Below are 19,129 nucleotides of genomic sequence, written 5' to 3' on the forward strand. Positions count from 1 at the left end.
CGGCGGTGGACGGATGAAGCGGCCGCGCGTGGGCTGTCCTGTGCCGCAGCCAGCGGCACAGCTCCATGGTGGTGCACGAACGCGGGCGCCGGCACAGCCCGGCCGACCAGCTTGCACCCACGTCCCTGCCTGGGCCCGCACCCAGAGGCGCGGTGGTTACGGCGCCCGCGGGAGGTCTGCCCTCACCTGCCGAGCGCAGGACCAGTTGGAAGGGCAGGTGGAGCGGGCGGTTGCTCACCCAGCAAAAAGTTCAGAGCAGAGTGTGAGAAAGCGGGGAAAAAAGCCTGACGGGGAGAATCCTTTAGGGCGCGTGGAACGCGAAGGAATTGCAGCAAGGGCTGCCTCCTGTTTGGCCTGGGGAACCACCGGTGAGAGGTGACAGGGCACTGGGTTGTTTGGAGCTGGTTTGGTTTTAAACATTGCAGTAGCAGGTAAAGGGGTTTTACCCCAGAAGACGATGCCGAACGCCCCCATTCACCCCAGGAAGAGCAAGCTAAAGCAAGGGCTGCGGCCGGGCAGGTCTGGCACCTGCGGTGGTGCTGGCTGGATTGGGTTTGGGGGTGCTGGCTGGGTTTGGGGGTGCAGGGCTGGGTTTGGCGGTGCTGGGCTGGGTTTGGGGGTGCTGGGCTGGGTTTGGCGGTGCTGGGCTGGGTTTGAGGGTGCTGGGCTGGGTTTGGCGGTGCAGGGCTGGGTTTGGGGGTGCTGGGCTGGGTTTGGGGGTGCTGGGCTGGGCTGGGTTTGGCGGTGCAGGGCTGGGTTTGGGGGTGCTGGGCTGGGTTTGGGGGTGCTGGCTGGGTTTGGCGGTGCTGGGCTGGGTTTGGGGGTGCTGGCTGGGTTTGGCGGTGCAGGGCTGGGTTTGGCGGTGCTGGGCTGGGTTTGGGGGTGCTGGGCTGGGTTTGGGGGTGCTGGGCTGGGTTTGGCGGTGCTGGGCTGGGTTTGGCGGTGCTGGGCTGGGCTGGGTTTGGCGGTGCTGGGCTGGGTTTGGCGGTGCTGGGCTGGGTTTGGGGGTGCTGGCTGGGTTTGGCGGTGCAGGGCTGGGTTTGGCGGTGCAGGGCTGGGTTTGGGGGTGCTGGGCTGGGCTGGGTTTGGGGGTGCAGGGCTGGGTTTGGGGGTGCTGGGCTGGGTTTGGCGGTGCAGGGCTGGGTTTGGCGGTGCTGGGCTGGGCTGGGTTTGGCGGTGCTGGGCTGGGTTTGGCGGTGCTGGGCTGGGTTTGGGGGTGCTGGCTGGGTTTGGCGGTGCTGGGCTGGGTTTGGCGGTGCTGGCTGGGTTTGGGGGTGCTGGGCTGGGTTTGGGGGTGCTGGGCTGGGTTTGGCGGTGCTGGCTGGGTTTGGCGGTGCTGGGCTGGGTTTGGGGGTGCTGGGCTGGGTTTGGCGGTGCAGGGCTGGGTTTGGGGGTGCTGGGCTGGGTTTGGCGGTGCTGGGCTGGGTTTGGGGGTGCAGGGCTGGGTTTGGGGGTGCTGGCTGGGTTTGGCGGTGCAGGGCTGGGTTTGGGGGTGCTGGGCTGGGTTTGGGGGTGCAGGGCTGGGTTTGGCGGTGCTGGGCTGGGTTTGGGGGTGCTGGCTGGGCTGGGTTTGGGGGTGCTGGGCTGGGTTTGGCGGTGCTGGGCTGGGTTTGGGGGTGCAGGGCTGGGTTTGGCGGTGCTGGGCTGGGTTTGGGGGTGCTGGCTGGGTTTGGGGGTGCTGGGCTGGGTTTGGCGGTGCTGGGCTGGGTTTGGGGGTGCAGGGCTGGGTTTGGCGGTGCTGGGCTGGGTTTGGCGGTGCTGGCTGGGTTTGGGGGTGCTGGGCTGGGCTGGGTTTGGGGGTGCTGGGCTGGGCTGGGTTTGGCGGTGCTGGCTGGGTTTGGGGGTGCTGGGCTGGGTTTGGAGGTGCTGGCTGGGCTGGGTTTGGGGGTGCTGGCTGGGTTTGGGGGTGCTGGGCTGGGTTTGGGGGTGCTGGCTGGGCTGGGTTTGGGGGTGCTGGGCTGGGTTTGGCGGTGCTGGGCTGGGTTTGGGGGTGCTGGGCTGGGTTTGGCGGTGCTGGGCTGGGTTTGGGGGTGCTGGCTGGGTTTGGGGGTGCTGGGCTGGGTTTGGCGGTGCTGGGCTGGGTTTGGGGGTGCTGGGCTGGGTTTGGCGGTGCTGGGCTGGGTTTGGGGGTGCAGGGCTGGGTTTGGCGGTGCTGGGCTGGGTTTGGGGGTGCTGGGCTGGGTTTGGGGGTGCTGGCTGGGCTGGGTTTGGGGGTGCAGGGCTGGGTTTGGCGGTGCTGGGCTGGGTTTGGCGGTGCTGGGCTGGGTTTGGGGGTGCAGGGCTGGGTTTGGGGGTGCAGGGCTGGGTTTGGCGGTGCTGGGCTGGGTTTGGGGGTGCAGGGCTGGGTTTGGCGGTGCTGGGCTGGGTTTGGCGGTGCTGGGCTGGGTTTGGGGGTGCTGGCTGGGCTGGGTTTGGGGGTGCAGGGCTGGGTTTGGCGGTGCTGGGCTGGGTTTGGGGGTGCTGGGCTGGGTTTGGGGGTGCTCGCTGGGTTGCGCGAGCCAGGGCTGGCTGCGCGTGCGGCCGGAGCCCCGCGGGGCGAACGCTCGTGTGCGGTGCGCGCGGCCCGCTGCACGCGGGACCACCTCTTCCACCGCGGGGCCGTCCCGCGGGAGGCCGCTCAGCCGCACGCGCCGCGCCGCGGGCGCACGGGGGTCTCGAGGCGCGGCCGGCGGGGCTGTGTGGGGGGGCAGAGGCGCGGCGGGGCAGCCCGGGGACGGGCGGGACCAGCTCCCCGCCCCCCTCCCCGCCCAGGAAGCCGCCCCGGACGCCGGCGGCAGGGAGGGGGCTGGGGGCCGGCCGGGAAGTTTCGGCCCCCGCCGCCCCCATCCGTCCGTCCGTCCGTCCGTCCTCTCCCGTCCCGTCCCGTCCCGTCCCGCCTGGCCGCGCCCGCTGCCCGCGCCGCGCAGGGGCGGTGGGTCGGCCGGCCGGCGCGCAGGCGGCGGGCGGCGGCGGGGGGCGGGCAGGGGCGGCGCTGCGGAGCCCCGGCTGGGCTCGGCGCGGCTCGGCGCGGCTCGCGGGAGCGGAGCGGCCGCGATGGGCGCCTCGGCGGCGGAGCGGCGGCGGCGGAGGCGGCGCGGGGAGCTGCTGCGGGGGCAGCTGGGGGCCCTGGCCGCCCTGGCGCTGCTCCTGGCCGGCTGCGCGGCCGGCCGCGGCGGTGAGTCTGCGCCGGGGCCGGGGGGCCGCCCTGGGGGCGGCGGGCAGGGCGCGGGGCCGCGGCGGCGGGTGGGGTCACCTGCGCGGAGGTGACACGCACACCCCCGGACACCCCCGGACACCCGCACACCCTCCTGGGGCGCCGGGGAGAGGGGTGTGTGTGTGTGCGTGTGTGTGAAGCCCGCGGGGTCGGGGCGAGCCGGAGCTCCCGCGCCCCGGGGGTCGGAGCCGCGGCCGGAGCCCTCCCCGTGTGCGGCGGGGGTGGCGGTGGCCCCGGGAGAGGAGAGGAGAGGAGAGAAACTTGGCGGGAGAGAGCTGCCGCGGGGCCGGGGCCGTCGCCTGCGTGGGGCCGCAGCCGGGCAGCGCCGGCGGAGCGGAGCGGAGCGGGTCCCTCCAGGTCCCGGCGGCCGGGGACCCCCCGGCGGTGCGCGGCGCTCGGGGGGCGGCGGGGGGGACGGGGCGCGCTGGTCTCCGGCGGGAGCCGGCCGCGGGCTGCCGGTACCTGCGGGCTCCCGCCGTGCGGGGGCTCGGGGCAGGGCGGACGGGCGCCGTTTTGCGAGGAGAAGGTTTTTGGAAGAGTGGCGCTCGGTCTCGGGCGTTGAGCGGCCGGCTCCCGCTTCGTTTTGCAACCAGCCGCACAGAGAGGGTGATAACAAGCGATTTATATTTTGCATTGCAAATATGTGAGTGTAAGCAGAATTTACGCAAGGCTTATTTTCCTTTAAGTGAAGGAGAGCGTACCCCTCCGTGACTTGAATTTGCTTTTTAAATAAACAGACGTGTCTTAAGGGTTTCGCGGTGTCCAGCATGGTGTAAGGAATGCTCTGATGTTTAGGAAAGAGCGCAAACACCAGCTAAGGCTTGAACGCGGTTTTTCTTATGCAGTGTAACAATGCTTGGATGGGTTTTTAAGATTTGGGACTTTAACGCCCTTAAATTAATCAGACTTACCTTTTTTTTTCATACGTGTATTCTAAAAGTTACGCTTGTTTTCACCAATGTGGTGATTGCTTCTGAGAAGTAAAGCCAGGAAAGACGGACGTGAGCATCATTGTAAGTAAACAGGGGTGTACCCATGTACTTAAGGCTATTCAAGTCTACCCACACAGTATACACAGACGTGTGACACTAATACCAGTCCTTTTACATAAGCTCCAGAGACTGCAGGTGAGAAGGTGCTTCCTCTGGCGTACTCTGCCTCTCGTGCCGGTGGGGCCAGACCTGTGGTCTTCTCCTGCTTTCTGTTGGTGGGAAACCAAGCCATCTCCAGCGGAGCAGACTGGCTGCTTGCCTTGGCCACATGATGAATCGTAGATTACACAGCAAAGGCAAATTTCAGACTGGTGTTAAACGGGGCACAGAGTGCGCTCTTCTGTCTGATGGGTAGCGTGGATTTCCATCCCGTGTTTTGCTCTTCTTGAACACGGTTTTCCCGCCGATGCAGAAGGGAGCTCCGTCCTGTGAGTAAAGGTGGCGCAGGCTGTAAAAGTCCGTGCCACAGATAAATTTGTCTGTGTTTTGCTTGAATTGCCCAAAGTGTTCCCTAGCTGGCACTGCTGACTTTTGTCATGGCTCTCGCTGTCTTGCTTTGGTGTGGGAGAGTATCTCATGTTGCCTGTGATCAGAGTTGGCTTAAAATTAATCTGAGAGATGAGAAATAACGTTTGGCGCAATAGACACGGCACCCTGTGCGTCTGCTGCCGTGCAGAGCCGGGAGCGACGACGAGAAGAATCGTTTCACGGGTGGAAATGTTCCTCGGCACCCACTGCATCCGCTGCCTCTCCGTGGGATGGAAGTGACTGGGCTCTCTCGGGAACCCCGCTTACAGCCAGCAGCCTGATGCTCTCTGGAGCCTGTGTGTGTCGTGATTAGATAGGAGGTGGAAAGATACATTTCGATTTAGTGACAGACATTTTTCCCATGTAAAAACCTGTGGTTTAAGATAGAACGCAAACTTTTGACTGGACTGCGGTGCTTTTACATCAAATGGCATCTCCCTTCCTGCTCCCCTGGCAGGAGGCGGCAGCCTTGTCCTGCGCTCCGGGGCAGTTTTCGCTAGCAGGGGCGTGTGGTATTCAGAGTACGCGCAGTGTCCGTGGCTGATGTGCCGTGTGCGTGGCTGACGCACAGCTCACTCGCATCCTTGATGCCAGAGAGGCTGACGGTGGGGTAACACTGGGCATAGGTTTCGTTGGGGTGCGGCGGAGACACCGGAGTGATTGCTGCTCCTGTAGAGCCTTTGCATCAAGGTGGGATCCAGCCCGGCAACCCTAGGCTTGAATCACCTTTTTAGATGATACATTCTCGCTCTTAATGCTGCTGTTTTTCTTAGTTAGTCCCCTTCTGCTCAGCCACCGTCTCTGCCACAACCTGGATCCAGAGGAGCACGGTGTTTCGAGACACGGGTGACCTCTGTTTGCAGAGGGGTGCGAGGTGCCAAAGCCTCATTCGGAAGGTGTATGTACTCGCATCTACCTGCAAGAAGTAGGCTAGAGCTCTTCCTGAAGAGGCAGGTAACCACTGTGTTTTAGTTGATAAACCGTGTGTAGTGGGTGACCCTAGAGGGTAGGGCACGAGGTCTGGGTTTCTGTTCTGGTGGCTCCCGCTGCTTTTGTGGGTGACTTCATTTCTTTGTGTCTTGCTTGGCTGGGTCTCTAAAACGAGGCCTCCTTTTCAGGTTGCTTTGAGATCTCCTGATGCTAAATGATGTGTAATAACAAAGTGTTACAACATTATAATGTTCATGTGAAGGTCATTCCAAAGATCTTTATGTTCCACAAGGCTCAGGCTTTCAAAAATGGATACAGCGCAGATTAAGGAGAAATCCAAGTTCACAAAGTTCATCTGGGCAGTGAACGTACAGCTGGGGTGCCTCCTTCTTTCTTCCAGGCAGCGTAAGTCCGTGGTTATGCGCTGACATTAAGGAAGTCACTCTGGTAAATAGGAGGTGTGACTGAGATCAAACACAGCTCTGCAGACCCAGGATACAGCTGCCAACCACTGGACTGCCATACGCTTTTCGGTCTGCTGAAGGGGACTGGAGGTGAAGGAAAGTTACAGAAACATCTCATTAACTTGGAAAGTGTGAGTTGTTTCCAAAACTCTACCTGACTCTGCCATCCTTGCAGAAAGAGCCAAACAAAGCATGAAGCTTGCCTTTCTTTTTTTTCCCCTCCTTCTCCCCCCCGCCCCCCCCCCAATCAGTCTGACTCTTAAATTTTTCTCTTGTAAAGAGAGGGAGGAGCGGAGAAGAGAGACTCCTTCATTATACGAGACCATCTTCCAAACTGTGATGATTCAGGTTTTTCAAGGGAGGCTTCTGAGTCAGGCCTTTTACCAGTTTGCTGTTGCGGACAGGAAAAATAGCAGGGGCATCAGTCAGTGAGATTTTTCTTTTCTTCTTTCTGTGTGTATGTGTATGTGTGCTTTTGGCAGGAAAAGGAAAAGCTGGGTCTGATCCTGCAGCCCTTACTCATGGGGATGGGCACATCCAAGCAAACAGAGTTGCCCGCGTGATTCAGGCATGGAAGATTTGGGTTGCTTTTAAGTCTTGTTCTAACTTGACAGGAGTGAAGTATTCGGAATGGTGGAGCAAGGCCTGCCAGGTGCATTTTGACTAGCTCTGAGACTTACTCCAAATCCAAAGCTCAGGCAGTTTTGACAGGACTGATAGGTGCCCGGTCCTCCTTGTGGGCTGCGGGCGGGTTGAGAGCATCCATGTCACAGGACCACACTTAGAGAAAGCCTCCAAGCAATCCTGGGTGGCGTGATGGGAGGTGGGGAGCAAAGATCCCAGCGTGTCCGCCTTCCGCCCCTGCGCTAGTTGGAGGAGCTCACGAGACTGGAATGAACCGCGTAGGCAGTTTCCTCCTGACCGCTTTGTCACGGGCCCTGCCTCAAAGGGCTTTTCCTTACAGATCTCCTTACTGCCAAAATAGCGGTGAAGAACCTTGGTGTGACAGATCCTGGTCCTCTAGCAGGGAATTAAGCGAAAACTCCCTGATTTCATTTGAATGTTTTGGTTTGTGCAAACCAAGAAACCCAAACCGAGCTTTAGAGGTCATGCAATGAAAGCACAAAAGCAGTTGTTTTCTTCACCTCTTCAGTGAAGCGTAATTCTAGCTTCAGTGAGAGTAATCCTAGCCCAGATGTAATGCTGTAATCGTTGGACCCCTGGATATGGGAATTTACCCTCATAAACTAGGGAGAGGCATCAGGCCAGAGCGTGGTATGTGACCTCTTTGGCAGGGAGCTTGTTTGGCCTTGCAGGAAATGACTTGTTCATTTATTTAGTACTTGTTCAAGGTCCTGCACCAACAGCCGACGGAGAGTGAGGTCTTCTATTGAGCAGCTTACGGCTCGGGGAACGGCAGGGATGCGGCTGTGCTTGGAAGGAGCACGGGGGTACGTGCTTAGAGATGTGCTTAACTCTCAGCATCTGCTTACAGTATTGACAGAGGAGGACTTGTACGCCTGGCTCTGAACTTGTGCTTGCTGCAGGGTCTCCCTGAAGAGCTGCCTCAGAAATGTCCAAATCTCCGTACCTGCCAATGCTCAGAATCCACTTAATTAAAACGTTGTGGAAGTGCCGGGATGTGTGCCAGGCTGGTCAACTTGCCAAACTTTGGTGCCTGAGGTAAACTCCACACGCCACCTAAAATCACGGTCTCTTGGTCCTCGGGATGTGGATACAGGATGCTTGGGAGTTCCGGCTTCGGCAGGGCACGAAGGCAAAAGCTTGCTGGCCTCCCCAGCTGTTTATAAACAGGGCGAACGCAAGGCTGAGAGATGGTGAATAGCAGAAAAACTCATCAGTCGTTATTTCTTTAGTGCCCGTTAAGGGAAGGTGGGCTCGTGGCTCCACGTCTGCCTGTGCTGCTCTACCTGTAGATGCTCAGTCCTACCCTGTCTGCTGCTTGTGGCTGCTCCTTCCCTCTTTGTCCCCTGTTGCATGGGATTTGGCATTCCAGTGGCCCTTAGCTGAGTCTTTTTAGCAAGCTAACCCAGCAGAAAACTAGCCCAGGACAAATAAAGGAACTTTTCTGCCAAAGTAGCACACTAAAATGACTTGGTGAGGGGTCTTCACGAGCCATGGCTGAACAGAGAGCCCTTGGGTGGTGGCCATGGTCAGACTGGCAGAGCTTCTGGTGAGGTGGGCACGGCTTGTTGGTTTTGTCTAAGCCCTTTTTTAGTAGTTCCCTCCTGCTGCGAATCTCAAATGGTCCTGAAAGTTGAGAAGGCTGGCTGGTGACGCTGTCCATTTTTGGTCAAAGATTCTCAAAAGGAAAGGCTCGGTTGGACATGTCATATATCCATGTGGCAGGTACTCATGTCTGTAGCCTTCTGGGAGTGAGACTATGAAAAAGAATCTGTCCCGGGATGGGAGAGGGTCGTTGAGGAGATCAGCAGCCAGCCCTGCAGCTGGAGACCTCCCCTCACCCCTGGAGCTGACCCTACTTCTAAGTGTTAGTCTGCCCCAGGGCATTTTTCTCTGTTTTGTCTCCGTTCTTCTCTCTTAAAATTGATGGCAACTCTATGGTAGCTAGAAAAATAATCTTTTTTAATTCCCCCCCCCTTCTGGTTTCTGTGCCTTTGGAGTGGTTTAAGTTACTCTTTCTAGCTTTCCTGTCCACAAGGAAGCATAGAAAATTTAGTTTTCATAGAGCCTTCCCTAAGATAAGACTTGAAGAAAAGAGCCAGATCTCATGAAACTTGTCACTGAAAACTTTGCAGTTTTGTGTTTTCAAATGAAAACCACATGGGGTTCACGGAGCATCGAGCCTGAGGGATGCATCTTGTTACTGCCATTACTTAGAAGGCAGTGCAACTTCTTCAGGCAATTTCTGCAAAAATCCAGGTTTCTTCCACAGGCACAGTGATCGTCTGCTGTGCTGCGGTGGGAGCTGCACCTTGCTGTCACGGGCTGTGCTTTGCCGCCTGTTCTGCGGCACACCGCTTTGTATGGCCGGCAACCTGGCAGTTGAGTTGCAGTGGTGCATTTCTGGGGGAAAAAAAAAAAAAAGTGTTTGCTTTTTTCCAGCCTTGTCTTCCACATCCTTCTCTAGACCAGTCTTTAAGCACGGGATTTTTGAAAGCTGAGGATTTTCAAAAGCTTTGTTCTGCTCTTGATTTTACCTTTAGTAATACCACGAGTCAAGTCAGACTGGTGCCAAGAGCCATTGGTAACCTCATCCTAATTTTTTTCCGCTGCTGTGGCTTTATGGGAAGAAGCAGTGGGCATGCTCTGATGTGAGCGGGATGTTTATAGTCCTGCCACTTTAACCATCATGTCCTGTAGACATGCTCTCAGAAGAGTAAGGTTACACAGCGAGTAAGTCTTTGTGGCTGGTCTGCAGCAAAGCTGCATTACTCACAGCATCAAAGGGAAATCCTGTGAAAATGAAAGCGGTAAATGCGTGTAATTTGCAGCTCGTGAACGGATTCTTGGCTGACCCTAAAGGGATGAAGGTGTTTTACCTCTGCCTCTCCGTGGAATCCTTGCTGGACTGTCAGACTCCTCCAGCTCTGAACAGCCTGTCCTTGCGTTATTTACTGCCAAGGGCATCCTGACTCGGAGTTTGCTGTTAGCTACTTGAAACCCCTGAGGGGCAGTTCCATCTCCCTTTATCTTGTCTCCCAGCAAAGTACACATTATCTTTTCTTGCATCGTCTTCCACAGAAGGTCAGGTCTCCGCAGCAGTTGGAAAAGTGCCTGTTCAGGCGAGGCTTAGCTCTGATTTTGTCAGTTTGGAAATTGAGAGCAGAGAAGCTGCCGTGATACGGAGATGGCCATGGGATGAGCCCACTGTACCTGGGGATTTTGGGCGTTGAGGCCTCTGTCGCTTTGGCAAGGGAGCCAACTCTGTCAAAGGAGCATCGGTACCTCTGTAAGACATTAAATACATGCAGTGTGTTTGTACCATAGCATGGCTGGGTGTCGGCTTAGCGCTCAGATTGAAAAATAAAATGGGTACAATCTCTAGGTGCTAAGCTTTTCTTTAGGAGCAGGCTGAGAAAACTCCGGAAATGAGGGGGTTTCTCAGTGTGTTTGGGGGGTAAGGAAGGAAAGGGAGCAGAATGGGACGTTGCATCCAGCAGCAAGGGCTGATGAACGACGCCCACAATAACTGGAGATAACACCAAGCTGGATTAAAAGCTGAAGCTCGATGCGGACTGAAGATGTTTAAGCTAAATCTTGTTGGTGATATCCCTCAGACTAACTAGGAGCACTGCACATAGGCTACAGGGAGAAGTCTCAGGTCTTACTCTTCTGAAAAAAGGGAGGCATTGAAGAGGAGTCCAGATGTGGTGTCCAGGGAGAAGGCTGTGTGGGACAGCAGTACTTGCTGGGACTTTGTATGCCTTTTTTGGAGTTTTTTGGCTAACAGGGACTGCTGAAGAGGTGGGATTGAGTGTCATCTGCCTATAAACCTTGCCTGTGGGAAGCAGATGGTCCCCAAGTCCTGCCTGGGACCTGGAAACTGCCCACAGGCCCAGAGGAGAGGAGAACACGTCTCCCGTCCTACCTCCCCTGGCTCAGCTCCGCAGGCTGCCTTTGGCGGACCGGGTCGAGGATGCCGTGCCGGGTTGTGGGTGCCGTGCCGGTGGATGTGCGCATGTGCGTAGAGAAGGGGACGTACCTTTCATCGAGGAAAAACGCTTTTATGCACAAGGGAGTGTCAGAACTGATTTGGAGGCAGCGATGTCGTTGTTTTGAAACATTCCTTTGCCGAGCTGCGAGCCGAGCAGCTGTGCTAAGCGGCTGAGATGCGCAGTCTGGTCTGACCTTTCTATACCTCCAGTAGCGTGTGCGGTACTTTGGCCACCAGCCATGTTTGTGTGTCCATAGGCAGTTAGGCCACGATCCAGGGGGCGAGCGCTTAACCTGCAGCGTGCGAGGTACCGTGCTTCGCTTCAGGCGGGCTCGCGCGCGTACAAGGTTAACCTCGGAGGAAAGGCGGCGAGCGAGCACGTCCTCAAATCATAAAAAGTGGGGAAACTGAGGTACGAGAGGAGTTTGCGGGACTCTCCCGGCGCAGGAGCGACTGAGCCCCAGACGGAGCGCAGATCTGCAGATGGATTTATGCATCAGTCCACGGTGTGTTGGCACGTCCTTGCAGACCGACCCCGGGAAGTCTGTGGTGGCCGAGGGATGGAAAGCACGCGCAGCCGGGTGTTCTCTGTGAGCGCAGAACATCTCATCTGCTGCGGTGGTGGAAGAGGAGAAAGACGTGTTTGGATAGTGCTGAGTGTGCTCTTCTAAAGAAAACTTTGGTATGTCAAGGCTCGTCCACAGCGTTTGCTCCTGCAGCAGGCATCACCTATCAAACGAGAACTGCAAACAAATGTTCATAGCTCAATTAGGAAAGAGCCTGCTAAAGTCCAGGAAAAGAATCTTTTTGATATGCAAGCCAAAAACATGCTAACTGAGCTACAAACAACTGAAGGGTCTGCTATTAACATAATCCTCATTCAGAGATAGACTCAGCTGGTTTTTTCCCTAAGATGGCCAGAACATCCTGTAACATAAAGCAGGAGGAGAAACGAGCCTTACATGGACATTCCTTTCTCTTCTGAGAAGATCGGCCCTCCAATTCTCAGTGCACCTCTTCGTGATAGTTGATGTGTATTTTTGTTGCCAGCTCACAGGGAGAACAGGACAGAAAGAAACTCTTTTAAATGAACATTGCACGCACTGAGGCAGTGCAACGGTTCATTTTAGGGGAAACAAGAACATCAGCCGTGTCGATTGACAGTACGCACGGTGGCGTGTGCTAACAGGCTTATGGCATTTGATTTCTGTTGTTAAAAAAGAGTAGATATGTATGATGTGCAACTCCATGGGGTGGTGGCAAGTAGAAAGGAGTTGTGAAATGCCTTGCTTTCGTGCTCGTGAGTGCCATGCAGCGCAGGAGCTGGCGAGGATTCTGGCCGTGATCCTACTTGACATATACGCTCCGCTCCGTTCTCTGCAGAAGGGTGCCGTGGTGCCGCTGCAGGGCTCGGCGTGCTGTAGAGCCCTGTGGACGACAGCTTTGCCAAACTGCACAGCGCAAAGAGATTTTCTTGATCCAGCCAAGGACGTAGGCTGCTGAACAGCTGGGTGGACCGGTCCCTTGGCGTACCCAACGTACGGTACTGTGGTTAAGGTCTTTTGACTGAGCAGAGGTTGTGTCTCGCATCTGGGTGAGCAGAGACCATCCTGCCACCGTATTGAGTGCGCCGGCTAGTGCTGGCGTTCTCACGAGCCTTGTTGTGAAAACTGAGCTAAAGAGACCCTTCTCCCAAAGAGCTTCCTTCCAACCCAGCAAACTCCCATATGTAGCTTGCTTGTTCGTGATAATGCTTGTTCAACAGGTTACATCGGTTGTGCTCGCGGCAAGGTGTTGCTTGCTGTGGACTCCTCCTCAGAGAACAGTATCGTTGGAGGGGACGGAGAAAGAGCCGTACTTAAAAAAGCCTGAAAGTTAATTTTACTGCTGACAAGGTAAAATTATGAGTTTCATGTTCTTTGGATTTATTCTTGCACTAAATCAGAAGAGGCAGCAAATCAAGCTTGTTCAGCAACGGAGGAGTTTTCCAAGAATGTAACTGAGTAACGTAAAAGCCTCTGGGGTCAAAAAACGATCCAAAGAGCGTTTGTGGGAGTGCTGACTTGGTGTTGCTGTGTGCTGCCGGGGGAGCAGCGGGTGCCCGAAGGGCTGGTAGCCACGTGCAACTCTGTGGCCAGCACGATGGGGCTCGCCAGCCCGGGCCCTGCCCCGCCGTACGGGGAGGACGGCTGGAGGTCAGGCTGGACCGTAGGCACAGATGGGCACCTGGTGCGGTGAGGATGAGCGGGGCTGGGGACAGCCCGGTGGGGGGGGGCAGGCCCGAGGGTCACACTGGTGTGCGTTACCCACGGAGGGAAAACAACCGTAACGTGGGAAACTCTGCCTGCTTCTGCTGCCGAAGAACGTCTTTCTCAGACCAGGTGGTTTCTTGCTCGGATGGATCTTGGTGAAGGAACTGGTCCTTTTTTGTCTCTAATAGATCCTGGCTAGAGTCTTAGGAGCTTGGTGAGATGAAAAGCACGAGATCTGGCGGCTCCCAGGTCCCTCCCGAAACCCAGCTTTCCTGCAGGAGGGTATCGGGTGTTCGGCCTCTCAGCGTGATGAAGAAGCACTCCGACACGCCACTGGTGATGAAAGCAAGTTGAGAGAGAAATTTGAGAAGATTTTGGAAAGATAATGAGGTTTAAAGGAGAAGAATGAAAAAAAAAGTATCAGTCGCCACCTGTTGCTGTGTGCTGAAGTTAAAATCCGTGGGGATTTCACATCAGGCTGTAAAATGAAATGACAGCATCGGTGGTTTTGTTTTTAAGGCCTTGATCATAAGGGTATTATTTTTTTTTTTTTTTTAAATAACAAAGGCTTTTTGTTTCGTCTTAGTGAAAACCACATATTTTTCCAAGGGAAGCAGGATCCTGTTAATCCCAGTACCTGTCGCTTAGCGCGGGTTCCCACAGCATCTCCCGAGCGGGGCCGCGTGCCGGCCGGCAGCGCTGTTTGCAGAGGGAGGCTGCGGACCCGCGGGCGGTGGGACGGCGGTCTCAAATTGTTTAAAGTGACTGCGGTGGCGCGGTGCCAGCTGACACCAGCTGAGAATCTGGACAGAACAACTTGTCCAAGGTCACCTCGCGGGCTAACAGCGGAGCGGCGAATTAAACGTGGGTCTGCAGAGTCTCACTTCAGGGTAAATAAAGAATGCGTGCCGCTTCTTGGAGGGTCCTGCCGTTCTTAGAGCCTTGTAAAGAAAGGACCTCTTGATTCTGGTATGATGTGGAGTACCGCCCTTTTGTGCCAGGATCTCTGATTTTTTTTTTTTTTTTTTTTTTCCCCTGTAGTGATATTTATTTCCTTAAAATGCTTTGGAAAGTTCCAGTTTGGGATTTGACGAGAAAGATGCCCTTTCTCTGTGTGAGCGAGGGACTGAGTTGAGCTGGGCCAGGCTCGTTTCTCGGGGGACGAAGGCTGAGGTGCTGCCGTGCTGCTCAGGACTGGTACTCTTTGGGCTTGCGTCCACCTTTGGGTCTTTTTCAGCAGGTAGGGAAGCATTTGCTCGGTGTGAAGAGTGAGAGCGTAATGAGCGGTTTGGAGAGGGAGTGCATTCACATCATCTGCTCGGAGGGACAGGCTGCCTTTCCTCTCCAAACTTCAGCCAAGGCTTAGTACGGAACTCCCCCTTCGAAATGTCTCAGAGGGTTTGTATGGTGATGGCACCCTGGCAGTACCTCTAAGGGCCGGGCTAAACCCCGTCGAAGCCGATGATAGTTTTCTCTACTGGTTTCAAGGGTGACAAAGATCTCATTCTTTGGGTCCTCGCTTGGCTTTGGAATGGGGTTTTCATTAAATTCTTCTCAAGGATGGGCATGACATGCTGTTTCCTCTCTGCTTTCCACGTTTCTGAATATTGAGATGGCATCGTCATAGACCACTGTGTTCCTTGTGCTGTTTTCTCCGCGGGGGGACAGATCAGAAGAGACAGGGCTGTTCTAGCCTCGGCCATCTGGAGTTACTCCTTAAGGGCTGTTTGGTCAGGCTTGCATCCGTGGTTTGCAGCACACCTCGACACCATCGCACCGTGTCCCTCTCCCTCCCTCGCTCAGAGGCTCCCTGCGTGAAGCAGATGTTTCCAGGTCCGTGCTGGACTTGTACCGCTCTCAGATCCCTTCCAGCATCTGGCTCGGGATGCCGCTGTGCCCTGAGGAAGAGCAGGGGGAGCCTGTCCCCGGCTTGGGCACCGGGAACTGCACCGGGGAGCTGCGTGCCGTGGGTCGGGGGCTGACCCGTGTGCTCAGCGTCGGAGAACTTGTGATCGCCGCGTTTGACCGGGAGACACCCTCTGAAGTGTGAGACTTCCCAGCGTGGATGCTAAACATAGGAGTTAGTTCTGGTAAGCCAGTGAAGTTGCACAAAATAGGAGTATTAATGACAATTGCATTTTTTTCCTGTACGTGACCAGGGCTCTTCAGAAAAGAGTCGAAACTGATGTTTCCAAAATTACAGAGTGTGTTTCCTGCAGGAGCTGAAATGTACAAGGTGCCTCCTCAGCCTGTCTAGAGATTCGTTTTCCTTTTCCTTTTTCAGTACCCTTTGTGTTGGAAAGGGTGCGGGAGGGAGAACAGGACTGCGTTGAGATGCAGGGTCTGCCAGCAGAGATGCACAAGGCCGAACGGTTCTTGCTGGAGGGAGTCCCACCACTAATTTCCTCGCGTGAGAGAAGTGACCCTGACGGGACAAAGCAGACTCAAACGAGCAGGACACGACCTGAGTGCTCCCTGCCCCGTTACATGGCTGATCCTCCCCAGGGGAGCTGGCACCCATGTGCCAAGATGAGCTGGGGCTTTACAGCCGGGTTTGTCCGCAGGAATGAAGGCCTAGCTCTGAGCTGGAGGAGGAGAGGACAGGGGACAACCTGAGACAGCTCAGTGGTGACACCTGTTGACTGGGAAAATAGCCGTGCCGGGGACCTGAGGCCTGGAAAACCAGGGTATTTTGGTGCCATAAGCCTTGGCGCGTATCGCCAGCGCGAAAGAGAATAGAGGCGGCAGCGTCTACCGGTGCGGTTTTATTAGAGGAACCTGTCGTGGGAGGGAAGCTGCAGCGGGACGTGTCTCACTTTTTTCCAGACGGACGAAGCTGGCAATTTTACTGTGGCTGGTTAAACCTGCCTGTCTCCAGCTCTGCCGTTCCCATGGCTGGTGGAGGGCTTTGTCCTTCTCCGTCCCGATTACCAGATTTATTTCTAGATGTGTTTACTTACTTCTAATAAATATAAGAAAGAGATGTCCTGGGGCTTCTATATATATTTGTCTGTAATTAAGGTAGGATTAATTGCTTAAAATTGTTTTTGAGGGCCTGTTATGAGATCAGCAGATAGGAGCATGGGATAAAATGCATAATGAATACATTATGTTATAAATAATGGACACAGCCAGTGCACAGGCATCCCTGAAAGGTAATAGCTCTTTCAATATTTAATTAAGCGGGTACCGTAGGGAAAGCACTCTGTATCACTGAGGTAATTTTCAGTCTGGCTTAGTGACACACAGATCAGTCTGAATAAGGGCAGAAGCCTGCCTGCAGCTGGGACCCTTGGTAGGCACAGTTCACGGTAAACCTAGGGAGATGTTTGATGGCAGGAGAACTGGTGAGAAGGGGTAATGTTGAGGGTTGATAGAGAGGAGGTGCTGATGGTACCTGGGAGTGTTTTTTTTTTTTTTTTTTTCTTCTTTTGGAGGTAGTACTTTGCTCATTTTCTCAAGATGGAGTTGCTGATCTAGCAGCATAGGAAGTGTCGTGCTTCTGTCCGCTTTGTCAAAGAACCAGGAGGAGAGCTGATAGATGTTCTCTCCTGCTCCTGGAGCCCATCTGCCTGTGGCTAGCTTGTCCTGGCAGCTCCAGACCAGATCTGCTTGATGGCCAGTGGCAGAGAACGGGGTTGAGTGAAGGACCACAAGCACCCCGAAGCATCGGAAGATGCTGCGTGTGGGGTGCAAGCCTTCACAGCCGTTCTTGAGCTCGTCGTTGTGGTTCTTTCCGTGGTGCTTGCTATCCGGTGTTAATTTCAGCCCCATGTGCTGGAAACGAAAGGGATGCATCAAGTGCAGGGAATTCAGGTTTTAGGGAAGAAGGCACAGCATCAATCACGAGGCCAGCGGCCGCCCTTCAGCACATTCTTACGTGTGATAAAAGTTGAGTCTCGTGGGGTTTTCTAAACAGGTACAGAAAAAGGGGAAGTATTGCCCATCCGCCAGGCCCAATTCACACCCGTTGACCTAACTGCTCATTTCACATTTCCCACCTCCTCCACGCTCTCATTTCATTATGTTTTACCCCCCCGTTCTCACGGTAGCTCCACCGCAGTTTTACCTGTGCCGGCGTAGCAGGTAGGTGAATGCGACACCTTAGCGCGACGCCTGGGAGATTTGTGAGGGTTGCAGAAGTCCAGCCTGCCCTCCTGCAAGTCTCTCGGTGGGGTTTCCTGCTTTCTGTTTCCTTCTCTGGCTGTCAGTGAGGGTTCCTGAATTTTACAGCACGCAAAGAGTGCTTTTAGGGAGCAAATCCAGATTCAGCATCGCACAGTGGAGTTCAGTATCAGAGCCGATGTATTCTCTGGGGCTGAGACCTTGTGTCTGTGTTGCAAAGTGCCTAGCATGTTTCCAGCACTGTGGAAGCAGTAAATAATAACGATTAATCAAATTACAGTTACAGATTTATGTAGTGTTGTTGCAGGGAAACACAAGGGGAAAAGAGTTGTAAGCAACGGGAAGGGAGAAGTGGTCTTTTTAACTTGAAAAACATGTTTGTATTGAAATTGGACTCAAAAGCTCTTTTTTCCCTTTTGCTTGTTTATTTTTTGCAAGATCCACTTTCTTCTTTATCATCTGTGAAGAAAAGCATGAAAACCCCCCTCTTCTGCTCTTTTGCAATGGCTTCCCAATCGTCAGAGTGTTCTGGTGTTTGGATACCAGACTGGGAGCCAGGCCTTATGACAGTCTTTTTTTTTTTCCTTCCTTTTTTCCTGAAAGGGGTGGCTTATTTGTAGTGCTTGCAACACCCAGCTCACTGGAGGGACACAGCAGGCCTGTTCCATCCATCATCGGCGGGAGGGTCACGTTCACGGAGGGAAGGGGGGTCCGCTTCTGCCCTCCCTGCATTGCTCTGATCAGTTCCGTTTCTGGCCATTGGTTCCCCCTCTGCAGCCCCCGTGAGCCGAGGCAGCGCGGGGGCCGTGTCCTTCAGGCTTCCAGCTCCTTCAGCCTTGCCGCCGCGGCACGGAGCGACGCTGAGCCTGGCTGGGCTCTGCCGGGAGCTGGCACAGAGGCGTGGGAAGGAGGTGGAGGAGTCGATTCTGCACAGATTCTGCCCTTCCTCACCTTGCTGTGCCGCGGGTGGATTTACACCCTCAGGGCTTCTACCCCGAGCCGGTTGCTGTCTGTTCGGGTAGCGGCAGTTGCTGGAGGAGCTCCTGGTTCCTTGAACGCAGCAGAGAGCGGGCACGTCTTTCCGGGGCGCAGGGTGCTGCGTGCAGGAGGCCAAGCCACCCCGTCCCTCTCGGCAGGGAGCCCATCCCCGGTGCCCTGCGCTGCCCCTGACGCTGGCCGGGACTCAGGCACATTCGGCTGGGAACGCTGCGGGGGCTCCTGCCCTCCGGTACCTTTGGGAGATGCTGCTGCCAGCGCCGGCGTCCCTTCTGCTGGATCCCCCCTCCAGCCGTGGCCCGCTGCGTGCCCCGCTGCTCTTGGGGGGGGGGGGGGAATCGGGGGCACACAGCGGGTCCTCAGCTTGTGGGGTAAAGTCAGTGCTGATTGTGTAGGCAAAGCTGCAAGGGTCACGCTTTTAATGTATTTCAGAATTTAACTGCAAAAAAGTCATGGTTTGGGGTTTTTTGGGTTGGTGGTTTTTTTTGGTGGAGTGGCGTAAATCTGCTATGGTTCTTTTCCCAGCATGTCTTCATGATATTTTCGGACTAAATTTAATTCTGCAGAATTATATTTAGCTAAAAGCGTAAAAGAGGACAAACCAAAATAAAATACTTCATTCCAGGTTGACTAAAACATTTCATCCAACACAAAACCGTCTTTCCTCCCACTGTGTCAGCTCAGAATTAGGAGAGAAATACATAAGTGTGGGGGAAGGAACAGTGAATGTTCAGCTCCTAAACGAACAAAACCCCAATCAAACCCCAAGTATTTGCCCCTGTCACATGGGTTTGGATTACAACTAATTTTTCACTGCTTTTTAACAGGTAAATAGCTCTTCCAGAGAATTATGCTCTCACTGCAACACACAACCCAAGCCTTCCAAGAAGCAAGGATCTGTTTGATAACGGCGAGGATCTCAGTTACTGCCTTTTCAGCCATTCCAGACCTTTTCTGTTGGCTTCACCGCTCCGTCCAAAGCCCGTGTTTTGGACGGTGGCCTGGGAAGA

The 19,129-nt window shown here is 55.2% G+C and overlaps 1 protein-coding gene across 1 annotated transcript in view; it reads left to right on the forward strand.

Moving 5' to 3' along the window:
• The first annotated feature begins 2,842 nt into the window (after positions 1 to 2,842).
• RIN2 (Ras and Rab interactor 2) overlaps positions 2,843 to 19,129 on the forward strand; it is a 264,998-nt gene continuing 248,711 nt past the window's right edge. Inside the window, 1 exon segment of the mRNA XM_075749984.1 lies at positions 2,843 to 3,154. Coding sequence (XP_075606099.1) covers positions 3,034 to 3,154 — 121 coding nt within the window. The 5' untranslated portion in view covers positions 2,843 to 3,033.

The sequence above is a fragment of the Balearica regulorum genome, chromosome 3 (genome assembly GCF_011004875.1).
Source record: "Balearica regulorum gibbericeps isolate bBalReg1 chromosome 3, bBalReg1.pri, whole genome shotgun sequence".
NCBI lineage: Eukaryota > Metazoa > Chordata > Aves > Gruiformes > Gruidae > Balearica > Balearica regulorum.